General features: G+C 44.1%; 1 protein-coding gene across 2 annotated transcripts in view; it reads left to right on the plus strand.

The window, feature by feature from the left end:
• The window catches only part of Dnaaf5 (dynein axonemal assembly factor 5), a 54,193-nt gene that overhangs the window by 17,239 nt on the left and 23,591 nt on the right, over nucleotides 1–13,363 (plus strand). For both annotated transcript variants that reach the window (XM_005339827.5, XM_040277353.2), the window contains 2 exons: nucleotides 8,551–8,783; nucleotides 10,532–10,744. In XM_005339827.5, coding sequence (XP_005339884.2) covers nucleotides 8,551–8,783; nucleotides 10,532–10,744 — 446 coding nt within the window. The remainder of the gene's footprint in view (nucleotides 1–8,550; nucleotides 8,784–10,531; nucleotides 10,745–13,363) is intronic.

Below are 13,363 nucleotides of genomic sequence, written 5' to 3' on the forward strand. Positions count from 1 at the left end.
AGTTCAATGACATGTTCTACCATTGCCCTGTAGAACACACCAGAAAAGCATTCATCAGAATCAGCTGTTGCTTCTCAGTGACTGGACGGTGTGGTTTTTTTTTTTTTTTTTTGGTTGGTTGGTTGGTGCCGGGGATTTAACCCAGGGGTGATTAACCACTGAGCCACATCCCTTTTTATTTATTTATTTTTAAATCTTTCTTTATTGATTTTATTTTTTTTAAATACATGACAGCAGAATGCATTACTATCCTTATTATACATATAGAGCATAATTTTTCATATCTTTGTATATAAAATATACATGTCTTTATACATGTACTTTGTATTTTATTTTTTTGCATTACAATTCTTACTACACATATATCCCACAATTTTTCATCTCTGTATATAAAGTAGGTTGACACCCAGTTCATGTCTTCATACATGAACTGTGGATAATGATGTCCATCACATTTCACCATCCTTGCTAATCCCCTGCCTCCTCCCTTCCCCTCCCTCCCCTCTTCCCTATCTAGAATTCATCTATTCCTCCCGTGTTCACCCTCCCTACCCCACTATGAGTCAGCCTCCTTATATCAGAGAAAACATTTGGCATTTGTTTTTTGGGGGATTGTCTAATTAGCATTAGTTTCTCCAACACCATCCATTTGCCTGCAAATGCCATGATTTTATTCTCTTTTGTTGCTGAGTAAAATTCCATTATGTATATATGCCATATTTTTTTACCCATTCATCCACTGAAGGGTATCTAGGTTGGCTCCTAGATTTAGCCACTGTGAATTGTGCTGCTATAAACTTTGATGTGGCTGTGTCCCTGTAGTATGCCGTTTTTAAATCCTTTGGGTATAGACTGAGGAGAGGGATAGCTGGGTCCAGTCAAATGGTGGTTCCATTCCCAGATTTCCAAGAAATCTCCATACTGCTTTCCATAATGAGTGCACCTATTTGCAGTCCCATCAGCAATGTATGAGTGTATCTTTTTCCCCACATCCTCTCCAACACTTATTGGTGTTTGTCTTCATAATAGCTGCCATTCTGACTGGAGTGCGATGATATCTTAGAGTAGTTTTGATTTTCATTTCTCTTGATTGCTAGAGATGATGAGAATGTTTTCATATATTTGTTGATTGATTGTATATCCTCATCTGAGAAGTGTCTGTTCAGGTCCTTGGCCCATTGGTTGATTGGGTTATTTGTTTTTTCGGTGCTTAGCTTTTTGAGTTCTTTATATACCCTAGAGATTAGTGCTCTATTTGATGTGTGAGGGGTAAAGATTTACTCCCAGGATGTAGGCTCTCTGTTCACCTCACAGATTGTTTCTTTTGCTGAGAAAAAACTTTTAGTTTGATTCCATCCCATTCTTTTTTGATTTTTTTACTTTCGAGACTGGGTCTTGCTAAATTGCATAAGGCCTTGCTAAGTTGCTGAGTCTGACTTTAAACTTGTGATCCTCCTGCCTTGACCTCCTAAGCTGCTGGGATCACAGGTGTGCACCACATGCCTAGCATGCCATTTTTAATTATTTTTTTTGAAAGCATTCTAGTCTTTCTTCTTGGAAAGAGGAGCAGTGGTAGGGATGAAAGAAGGTTGCTGTCATCGGATCCAGAGCAGCAGGCAGCACCACATGGCCCCACAACCAGCTAGAAATGCTCATTTGGAGCTGATTCTGATGTTCAAAAGTTGTGCTGTCACTAAGTACACTCTGGTCTTGCCACACTGTCCTGCCAGCCCATACCCATGCAGAAGAACTGATTCCCAGACCCTCAACACCTCCTGCCTTCCCCCAACTATGAACTCTGACCCAACCTCTGGCTTCCGAGTCCTGAGCCCCCTCCCCCAGGTGGCATTTCCTTCTCTCCGCAGCTCTGGGCTCCTTGGCACTTTCTCACCTTTTCCACTGTATTTTGGCAAAGTTTGCCAGTTGCCCATTGCCATCAGGTCCCATTGTTTCAATTATGAAAATGAGTCAGCTTTGCAAATATTTGCAGCATGTCTGATTTGCTAAAGGTTGAATTAGCTTGTTAATTGAGTTGTTAGTTGTGCTCTGAGAGAGCGCAGCCAAGGCGCCCATGTCTTCTCTGGTGTAGGTGCTGTCCACTTACATTGTTTTTTCACACTTTTTGGCCCACTAAAGTGCTGCAATTATGTTTTTAAGAAAAGATTAATAGATAATTGCTGAGCTTTCTGGGCACCTGACCTGGCAGTTCTGGACTCTGGACTTAAGTTAATGATTGTTCAGGCCTCAGGGCACTTTCTCTGTGTTTGCCTTTGCTGCCAGGGCTGCATGATAGACAGAAACTGATCTCGAATTATGTTTTAGAAATCAACAAATAAATAGCCAAATCTGGAAAGGAATTTGGATGTTGAAAAATTGGAGCCTTGCGTGGCGCAGTGGCACACGCCTGTAATTCAGCGGCTTGGGAGGCTGAGACAGGAGGATCATGAGTTTATAGCCAACCTCAGCAAAAATCGAGGCGCTAAACAACTCATGTAGATCTTCTCTCTAAGTAAAATACAAAAAAATAGAGCTGGGGATGCGGCTCAGTGGTCAAGGGTCCCTGAGTTCAATCCTGGTACCTCCCAAAAAAAAAAAAAAAAAAGAAAAGAAAAATTGGAGACTTCATGCATCACTAGTAGAAGGCAAGGGGTGGAGCCACTTTGGAGCCCAACTGCCACTTCTTAGCCTGTCAGATACACACACACACACACACACACACACACACACACACACACACACACACGATCCACCCTTCCACCCTAGGTAACACTCAACAGGCATGAACACTTATGTCCCTCTGAGCCTTGTTGGTGAGCATTCTTGCAGCATTCCTCAGGAGACCCACAAAGTGGAAGTACCCATGTGCCAGCCAGCATGTGACTGGATAAACAGGAGCTGTGTCCAGACAGTGGATGTTAGCAAAACAGAGGAAAGATGCATGACACACTCAGCAGTGTGGGTGAATCCCCCATATCATGCTAAGTGAAAGAAGCCATTTATGAAAATTTCGTAGAAAAGACAAAACCAACAGACATAGGATGCAGATCCTTTTAACTAAAGATGGGACTTCTTAGGATGGCAGATGGCACTAAACAGGACTGGGGTAGTGACTGCACAGCTGTGGACATTTACCTCTGTTCAGCCGTCACACTAAAGGGGAGAATTCTAGCATGAAAGTTATGTCCAGGGAAGCTGCTTTAGGAAGCTCCCCTAAAGAATCAGTTTAACCATCTGCTTATGTATTCAGCAAGTGCTTGTTGAGGACCCCCCACTGGAGGGAGCTGAGTCCATCTGTCCACCACGCTGCAGGAGGTAGAGTTGAACTCCCAGTTGCATCCTGAACCAGAGCAGCACCACGTGGGCTGTGAGGGCTGTGGGCAGTGTGGGTGGAGTCTTGGGGCTGGCCTTGTGGCCAGCTCACCGGAACCTCACGGGAGCCACTGCTGCCTGAGGGTGCAGGTAGAGGTGCAGGTGAGGCCACCCCTGGGGGATGACCAGCTTGACAGCAGGGTGCCAGAGGACAGGAATCTGAGTGGAGTGCGGAGATGATGGAGCTCTTGAAGGGAGGCCAGAGCCACTGCCTGGCTCTGCCTGCCTGTCCCCGCAGCTGCAGCTCTGCATGTGTCTGTGCTTGATCACTTGACATTTGTTTTTATTGTTTGATTCTCGCTGATTTCACAGAACAAACTAAGATTGTTTATACCTTAAATCCTGTTCATTTTGTTTATATATTCCCATGGAAACCACTTTGAGATTTGGAGAAAGAAAGTTTCATTCTGCCAGCCTGATAATTTTGGAAATTACTACTTTGGAAACTTAGGTACCAGTTGTTTGAATTCACCATATCAAATGAGCAGTTGAATTTAGCCCAGAGTCATCTGCCCCTTTTTGATTCTGAGCACAGTCTTGGACATGTTGGGCAGATAACAGATGAACATGCTAGATAAATAAAGAAAACACACATATATCTTGACCCAGAAGTTCTGCTGGGATTAGGAATCAGTCCTGTAACTGTGCCCACCCACATGTGCAAAAGTGTGTGCAAACAGCTTATGGTAGCAGGGCTTGAGGGCTGGTAGATGGAGCTTCGGATACCTTATGCTGGTGGGGAAATTTCAGTACCCTGGGTAATGAGAACAGCCCTGTGCTGTCACTTCTGTAGGGAGGGCAGGGTGTTCATTTGTGGTTCTGCACTCAGACCATTCTCAGGGCTGCACAGGAAGGGTGGGGTGTAGTCTCCAGGGAGGGGACAAGGAATTGGGCAGGGCAGGGGTAAGATATAGCTTCTTCATTATCTGGGAGCTGCTTGAATATATCTGGTTTGTATTACTTCTTTAGGAAAGAAAAGCAGAAGCCCCCTCCATTTTTCAAATAACTTTATTTTATATGTATGTATATTTTATGTGGTGCTGAGGATCAAACCCAGTTCCACACATATGCTTAAGCAAGAGCTCTGCCACTGAGCCACAACCAGAGCCCCAAAGTCCCATTTTTAAAGAATGGTACTCCTTATGGAAAAATAGATTGGTACAGGCTCTATTTGGGGATCCTAATATACATCCTCATTGACCCAATCATTCCATTTTTAGCATTTAAAGCAATATAATTTAAGCAATCAGATATATAAAAATATTTACATACAGATGTTCATCATAGTCTTAATGAGAAGAAAGGAATTACCAAGGCCTTGTCCTAATATCCTCTCTGTCGATCTGCAAACTGCCGTCACCTGGAGTGGTGCTGACCAGCAGAGCCCTCTGCATTGCCAGAGTGGTCTGCTTCTGTGCTGTCCTATGCAGCAGTCACTGGCCACATGATTGTCAAGCACTTGGGACAGGGACATGCGAATGAAGACCAAAGTTGTTTATGCATATACATATTATGAGCTGAAGTTTAAACAGCCACGTGTGGCAGCAGCTGCTGTGTTGGAAGTCTCTGTGCTGGAGACCAGAGTTGTCTGCTCTTTTCTATGAAAGGCAGCCTGTTTCCCAGGCCTGGAGCAGCTACCTTTGTGATGTCGGAGCAGCTCAGATGGTAGTGATTGAGTGGACAAGGCTGTGTCCCAATAAAACTTTATAAACAGACAGCAGCCAGGTATGGCTCATGAGCCACACAGTTTGCTGATACCTGGTCCAAAAGAATATTATGTCTGGGGCTGGGGATGTGGCTCAAGTGGTAGCGCACTCGCTTAGCATGCATAAGTCACTGGGTTCGATTCTCAGCACCACATAAAAATAAAATAAAGATATTGTGTCCACCTAAAACTAAAAGATATTTTTAAAAAAAGAATATTATGTCGGCTGTAATAAATGCAGACAATGAGGCTTCAGAACCTACATAGCACAAACCCGGCAATTTAAAAATACTGTGCAGACTCAACTTCCAGTAGCCAACAGACCCTTCCCAACTGCCCCAGTTGGGCATTTCCCTTGTTTCCACAGACTTCTTCGTTGTCAGTAGAATAGTTATTTGTGCTTTGGCCCTTTGTTTTAAAAAAAATATATATATGACAAGCTCATTTAAATAGCCAAAAAGAATTTGAATCATTTGGAACTAATTCTCTAATATGGTATAAAAATAGAAAAATAATGAGAATAAAAGTTAAAAGTGGGCTTTTATGGTACAAGCTGTTCTTTTTTTAAATACACTTTAAATTCTGACATGTCATGGTTTCGTTGCTATCTTTAGTCTTGTTTTGAATTTTTAAGGTCAAAGTCTGTTAATCATAGTCCTCAAAGGCTGTTTTGGTAAAAATCAACAATTTGTTTTTCTAAAATTCACACGGAGATATAAAGGACCAAAACCAGGAAAACTTTGTAAGTGAATAACAAAGCTGGAAGATTAACACTACCTGGCTGTAAGACTTGTTATGAAACTACAGAAAACCAGACAGTGTGGTTTTGGCAAAAGGTAAGTCAGTGCAGCAGAGTAGAGCATCCAGAAACAGACACATGTAGACAACTGGATCTTGACAAAAGTCAAAGCAATTTTGCAGAGAAAGAAAAAAAAAAAAAAGTCTCTCAACAATGATGCTGTTGTGATTGGACTGTCTACAGGCCAAAGAGTAAACTTGAGTCTACGCATTGTGTGATACACAAAAAGCAACCCAAGCCAGATGCAGTGACACTCACCTGTAATCCCAGTGGCTTGGGAAGCTGAGGCAGGAGGATTGCAAGTTCAAAGCCAGCCTCAGCAACTTAGGCCCTAAGCAACTTAGCAAGACTCTGTCTCAAAATAAAGGGCGAGGGATGTGACTCAGTGGAAAAGCACCCTGGGTTCAATTCCCAGCACTAAAATAAATAAATAAATAAGCAATCCAAGATACATTGCATGAGGGTTCTCTAGAGGAACAAAATCAACAGGAAGTATAATTATAAAAGGGAGACTTATTAGGTTGGCTCAAGCTGGATAGTCCATAATGGCTACCTGCAGGATGGACAGCTAGGAAGAATCAGCACAGTCCAAGAGCCTAAAGCCCCAGAACAAGAGGAATCAATGGTGCTACTCTAGTCCAAGACTGAAAGCCTCTGGAAAATCACTGGCAGAGTCTACTTTGGAAGACTGAAGAAGCAGAAGTCTAATATCCTAAGATGATTGCAGCAGCAATCAAGAACCTGTTCAAGAAGAATTGAGCTTGCAACTGCTGCTGTTTTCTTGTTCTTCCAATTTTTATTCCATCCAAGCCATCATCCTACTGAACAGTGCTGCCCACACTTAGGGAGGGTCTCTATTTCAATTGGCTCTCCCACATGCCAGTCATTCCCATACACACCCTCATTGACACACCATAAGCCTCTTAATCATTGGCATCTCTTAATCCAATCAAGTTGACAGTTCAGATTGGTCATTACATACATTATGTGCCTAGATGTAAAACTCAAACCTAAGAACTTCTAGGATAAAGCTTTGGTGTGACTTTGGGTCAGGCAAGCTTTCTTAGACACATCATCAAAAGCACAGTTCATAAAAGAATAGGTAATAAATTGAACCTCAAAAGAATATAAACCTTTGCTTTTTTTAAAAACTTTGTTAAGAGAATGAAAAGACAAGCCAAAGACTGAAAAAACTGTTGCAAGGGGCTGGGATTGTGGCTCAGTGGTAGAGTGCTGGCCTCACATGCATGATGAGGCACTGGGTTCGATCCTCCACACCACATAAATGTGAATTAGTATATTGTGTCCACCTAAAACTAAAAAATATTAAACAACAACAAAAAACTGTTGCAAACTATATGCATAAGGACTTGTATGCCAAATTTTGAATCTCAAAACTCAAAGAAAACGATCTAACTTGTTTAAATGGGCAAAAAAGATTTGAAAAGACGCATCACCAAGAAAGATAACAGGAAACAAGCTGAAAAGTGCTGCTCACAGCTATTTGTCATCAGAGAGCTGCAGGTCAGACTGCAGGAAGGACCACCCAGCATTCTGAGCCTACTAAAGTCAGAGGCTGGGGAGCAGCCGAGCCCTCACCCACTGATGACAGAATGTAAAGTGGAGCAGCCACCTTAGAAAACAGGTGGAACCAGGCACGGTGGCACATGCTTATAATTTCAGCAGCTTGGGAGGCTGTGGCAGGAGGATCATGAGTTCAAAGCCAGCCTCTGCAACTTAACAAGGCCCTAAGAAATTTAGAAAGACCCTGACTCTAATTCTAAATAAAGAAGGGCTGGGGATGTGACTCAGTGGTTAAGCACCATGGATTCAATTTCTGGTGCCACAAAAAAAAAAAAAAAAAAGAACAGTCAGGTAGTTTCTTAAGACATTGACCATACCTGACACATGAGCCAGCCATTTCACAGCTGGATATTTACCAGGGAAAAGGAACAGCATGTGGGCTGGGGTTGTGGCTCAGTGGCAGAGCGCTTGCCTGGGATGTGTGAGGCACTGGGTTCGATCCTCAGCACCACATAAAAATAAATAAAATAAAGGTATTGTGTCTAACTACAACTTAAAAAAAAAAAAGTAATAGCACGTTTCCACACAAGGACCTGCACACTCAAGTTCATAGCATTCAAACCGGAAATGACTGTGCTCTTGAGCAGGTGGCTGGTGGATAAACTGGCACATCCAAATCATGAGTACTTCTCAGCCGTAAAAGGGAACAGACACATTGTCCCTTGATTATGCAGCGTGAAAGAAGCCAGACCAAAAAAAGATATACTCTGTCCAGTTCCAGTTATATAAAAATGTGAGAAAATGCAGTCTGGTCTGTAGTGTGGGGAGCCAGTCAGTGCTGTTGGGGGAGGGTTGGCCACTGCAGAGCAGTGTTGGAGACTAGGGGTTGGTGATGGTTCTGCAGGCATGTCCCTGTGTCTGAGCTCATCACATGCACACTTTAAGTGTGTGAAGCTTGTCGTGCATCACTTAGGCTTCAGCAGAGCCATAAACAATACTCCAAGATGAATTCTGACTCTGGCCTCATTCTGTCTCAAGGGATTCTGAATTTGTAAGATCTCAGGACTTCAGGTGCCTAGAATAAGGTGTCATAAGTTGCTCTCCACACAAGTTGCTGGGTTCTACTCATGGGTCTCATCTTTTTGATCCCCAGAGAGCCGCCCTGGGCTAGGTTGTCGGGAGCTGGTCTTCAGGAACCTCTCCAAGGTCCTTCCTGCCATCTGTCGGGACATCACTGACTGGGTAGTGGGGACCAGGGTGAAGTCTGCACAGCTCCTGCCAGTACTGCTGCTCCACGCGGAGGACCACACCACTCAGCACTTGGAAATCATCCTCAGAACCCTGCAGCAGGCCTGTGCTGACGAGGAGAAGGCCGTGGTTAGCAGTGTGAGTGGCCTGTTTCCATTTGTGTATATGGGTGGTGAGTCTCAGCCTGTTGGGGTGTGCAGGGCTGGGTTACAAGCAGGTAATTGTGTTATGGCTGGCACAGTTAGGATACAGAACATTCCTGCTGGGCATGGTGGCACACACCTGTAATCCCAACGGCTCTGGAAGCTGAGGCAGGAGGATCACAAGTTCAAAGCCAGCCTCAGCAACTTAGCAAGACCCTGTCTCTAAGTAAATTTTTTCATTTTTTAAAAGAGCAGGGAGGACTGGGGTTGTGGCTCAGTAGTGGAGTGTTTGCCTGGCATGTGTAAGGCACTGGGTTCGATCCCCTGAACCACATAAAAATAAACAAATAAAATAAATGTATTGTATGCATCTACAACTAGAAAAAATAAATAAAAAATAAAAGAGCAGGGATATGACAGTAGTTAAGTGCCCCTGGGTTCAATCTTCAATACCAAAAAAAAAAAAAAATTGAGCCATTTAAAGCCTACTTTCATGTCATCTGTCTGTCTCCCTCTCCTTTTCTCTCTCTTCCCCTCTCTCTCTCACATACATACCCTTCACACAACTCTCCCTCTTTATATATTTATATACATGCACATATATGTATATGTCACTGAACCATATCCCCAGCCCTTTTTTATTTTTCTAGACAGGGTCTAATTAAATTGCCTTTTAAGGCCTCATTAAATTGCTAAGGCTGACTTGTACTTGTGATCCTCCTGCCTTAGCCTCCTGAGCCACTGGGATTGCAGGTGTGGTGTGTGCCACGGTGCCCAGCTCATGTAAACGTATTTTTACTTTTCAAAACCTACCATCAGGGGGCTAGGGTTGTGACTCAGAGGTAGAGCGCTTGCCTACCATATGTGAGGCACCGGGTTCGATCCTCAGCACCACATAAAAATAAAATAAAGATATCGTGTCTACCTATAACTAAAAAATAAATATTTAAAAAAGAATATAAGCAAAAAACTACCATCAGTTTTAAATTGTTTTTAGTATTTTTTTTACAAAATATAGCTTCAGTTTTTTGGCGTCACTTAAAGGTTTATCACTTCACAGAGCCAGTCTGTATGCAATTTGTGTCTCTATACAGCTTGTAAGCTTTTACTTTCCCCACTATTTTGTATCTGTGACTAATCTTACGATGGATGAGAAGTGAGGGTGATGGGCACCTCTTGAGCATCGCTAAACCACGGTGCTGCACGCCCTTCATCCCATTATAGGCTCTGGGCACCACCATGGGAGTAGGTACAGGGCCACCCAGTACCACAGGCCTCCTCCAACTACTGCCACCGCCTCCTGGCAGCCCTCACCTGCTCCCTCTCTCTGTATTATATCACCCTGGGAGTGTCTTATAAATGGAATCAGCATGTGGCCTTTGGGATTAACTTTCTTTGAGATCAACCCAGTTGCTATGGATCTCAGCAGTTGTTCTTTCTCTTACCAAGTAGAATCTGGGCTGTGGAGGTGCTGTGTGTGTTGTGCCAATTATTAATAAGAAGTTCAAGTCACCAATATCTGATGAGGGGCTTGAGGTGTAGGCAGGAATTCCAAACCCCAGGTGTGGCCAGGTGTTCCATACTCCCAGGTGAGGTCCTATGTTCCAGATTCTAGGTGTAGCCAGGTGTTCCAAACCCCAGATGTGGCCAGGTGTTGCAAACTCCAGGTGAAGCCCAGTGTTTTAAACCCCAGTGTGGCCAGGTGTTCCAAACCCCCTTACTGTCTTCCATGTCCCCACACAGTGCATGAAGTCCGCAGAACTGATTGGGACATTTGTCAGCCCGGAAGTGTTTCTGAAGCTGATCCTGTCGATGCTGAAGAAGGCACCCTCTTCCTCTAGCCTTTTGGTCCTTGCTTCAGTCATTCGAGGCTGCCCACGGGATGCCCTCCAGCCACACCTCAAGGTCATCGCCATGGAGCTAGCCCAGGCCCACATTTGCCAGGCATCTGAAAACGTAAGGTGGTGCAGTAGAGGGGCAGGCAAGGAGCGCGCGTCCTGGCACGGGGGTTGGGAGGTGTCCCACCTGGTTGTTCCAGTATAACTACTGATGGTGCTTGTTAGCAGGCTACAGCATGTCTGTACCAGGCCTGGCAGACATGTCCAGGGTCCTCTGGTTTAGGGACCTCACCAGCCACAGACAGCCATTTAAACTAGTTAAAATTAAACTAAGATTTCCTTTTCTTGGTTGCTCTGCCATGTGTCAAGTGTCCAGTAGCCACCTTGTTGGACAGCATAGGATAGACATGTCCATTGACATGACATGACAGTCTGCCAGAACATGCTGCTGTGGGTGGTCACAGGCCAAAGAGGGTCAAAGGTTGGTGGCTCAGCTCTGAGAACCCTGGACTACCTCCAAGAGAAGGAGTCACACCTGTCACATTGTACTTGGAACGAGCAGTGCATCCTTACTGATTGACAAGCACTTGTTTCTTACCCATGCCACTTGGCATTTGGATAAAGCCTTGGTGTAGCTGGCCAAGGACATGCAGGCAGACAGTTGAGCAGTGATGCCTCTCATCTGAGGCTGAGACAAACTAGGTGGATTGGCTCAATCACTTACATTAATTTGTCATTGTTTCTGCTGAAAACAAAATAATGGCTATTTTATTTGGATGTGTTAGACTTGACCATGCATTCTTCATGCACCTTAGACACTCCTATCAAGAGACCAGGCCCTACTGTCCTCCACAAGCCTGGGCATGCCCCAGAGGCAGCATATGCTCTGGCTTGAAGTTTTTTAGCAGCTGGGCCAGAGGGAGCACTGGCTGGGATCAGTTAGTCCCTGGTCCTCTGTCCAGGCCCTATCTCTGTTCTCAAGCGAGAGGCGTACAGTTAAGTCACTTTATAATCCACTTTAAGAAACCTGTAAGGGGCTGGGATGTGGCTCAAGTGGTAGCGCGCTCGCCTGGCATGCGTGCGGCCCGGGTTCGATCCTCAGCACCACATACCAACAAAGATGTTGTGTCCGCCGAGAACTAAAAAATAAATAAATAAATAAATTAAAAAAAAAAAAAAAAAAGAAACCTGTAAGCCATATCTGAGATGAGCAAGAGAGGAAAGCAGAGCAGAGGTCGGGAGGGAATGGGGACCGGCTGCTATTGGTGGGGTTTTGGCTGCATTTCAGCTCTCCCCAAACCCATTCTTAACACAACACATAATCTATGTAAGTTCTGCAGTTTTACTTCTGAGTAGTTCTGAGAAGATTTTAGTTTCTTATATAGATTTATAGGCCAGGAGCATTCTTTTTCTAGAAGAAAATACATAGAGGGGTGTGTGTGTGTGTGTGTGCGCGCGCGCGCGTGCATAAATAAATGTATATAGGTGTTTAAATGTGTACAAACTTAATAGCAAAGAAAATAATCTTTTTATTTCTCAGTGCTAGTAGCAGAGAACTTGAACCTATGGGCCATGATGTATTTTTGGCTCCTCATCTCTGGTTCAATCCAGGACAAACTTACTCTATGACCTTTCATGCAGAGAGGCCCCTTTCTGACCCAGTTTGATAGTGCATAGGCCAAGTGTTCCAACCCTGAGGCCAAAACTTGGTCATAATAAGAACTCAGGTCACTTTACTCCTTTCCCAACAGATTCAAGTTTTTGGCAAGAAAGGACAAAAGCCAGGTCAAGGGTCATTGTTGCTTCTGAATTGACACAGCTAAGTTCCTATTCATGGGCAGCTCACCCACTGTGTCTGAGTCCTATCCTTTGGGAAGTAGTTTGTGTTTCCTGGAACTATTCAGTGACCATAGGAACAGGTTAAGAATGTCTTTCAAGAGCAAACATCTGGGCACAGTGGTGCACTCCTGTAATCTCAGTAATTTGGGAGGCTGAGCAGGAGGATTGCAAGTTCAAAGGCAACCTCAGCAACTTAGTGAGACCCTGTCTCAAAATAAAAACTAATAAGGGCTGAGCAGGGCTGGGGTTGTGCCTCAGTGGCACTTGCCTAGCATGTGTGAGGCATTGGGTTCAATCCTCAGCACCACATAAAAATAAATAAATAAAATAAAGGTATTATGTCTGCTCATCTATAACTAAAAATATTTTTAAAAAGAAGAAGAGCTGAGTATGTGATTCAGTGGTTAAGCACCCTGGATTCAATCCCTAGTATACTCTACTCACCCCCCCCCCCAAAAAAAAACCCACCAGATTTTCTAAATTCCATGTTAAAACAGGAATTTGTGCAGCCATTTTGTGCATGGTGAGTTAGATTGGGCATGGTCACTGGGAGACTGGCTCTGTAGTGAAAGGTACTTCTCTGATGTCTGGCCCAGGCACTATACCTAGGCCCAACTGAAGGAGACTAGATTCTTGTCCTTGGGATGTATCAGCAACAGGTCACCAAAATGAAGCTGTAATGTGAGCACAGCTCACTCATCCTGTTTAATGAACAGGGACATAACCTTTACCTCAGTGGGAAACCTCTGGTGCTTTAGCTAGTGAATTACTTTTTACAGATAGCATTCCAGAAGCAAGAGACAGCACTGTCCCCTGCTGTGTCTTTTCTCCTCTGTGTGACTGACATGGAACATCCTTTGGTTGGGAAAGCAAGGGATGCTAAGGTCTTGCTGTTTCC

This window comes from Ictidomys tridecemlineatus, chromosome 10, assembly GCF_052094955.1.
Source record: "Ictidomys tridecemlineatus isolate mIctTri1 chromosome 10, mIctTri1.hap1, whole genome shotgun sequence".
Taxonomy (NCBI): domain Eukaryota; kingdom Metazoa; phylum Chordata; class Mammalia; order Rodentia; family Sciuridae; genus Ictidomys; species Ictidomys tridecemlineatus.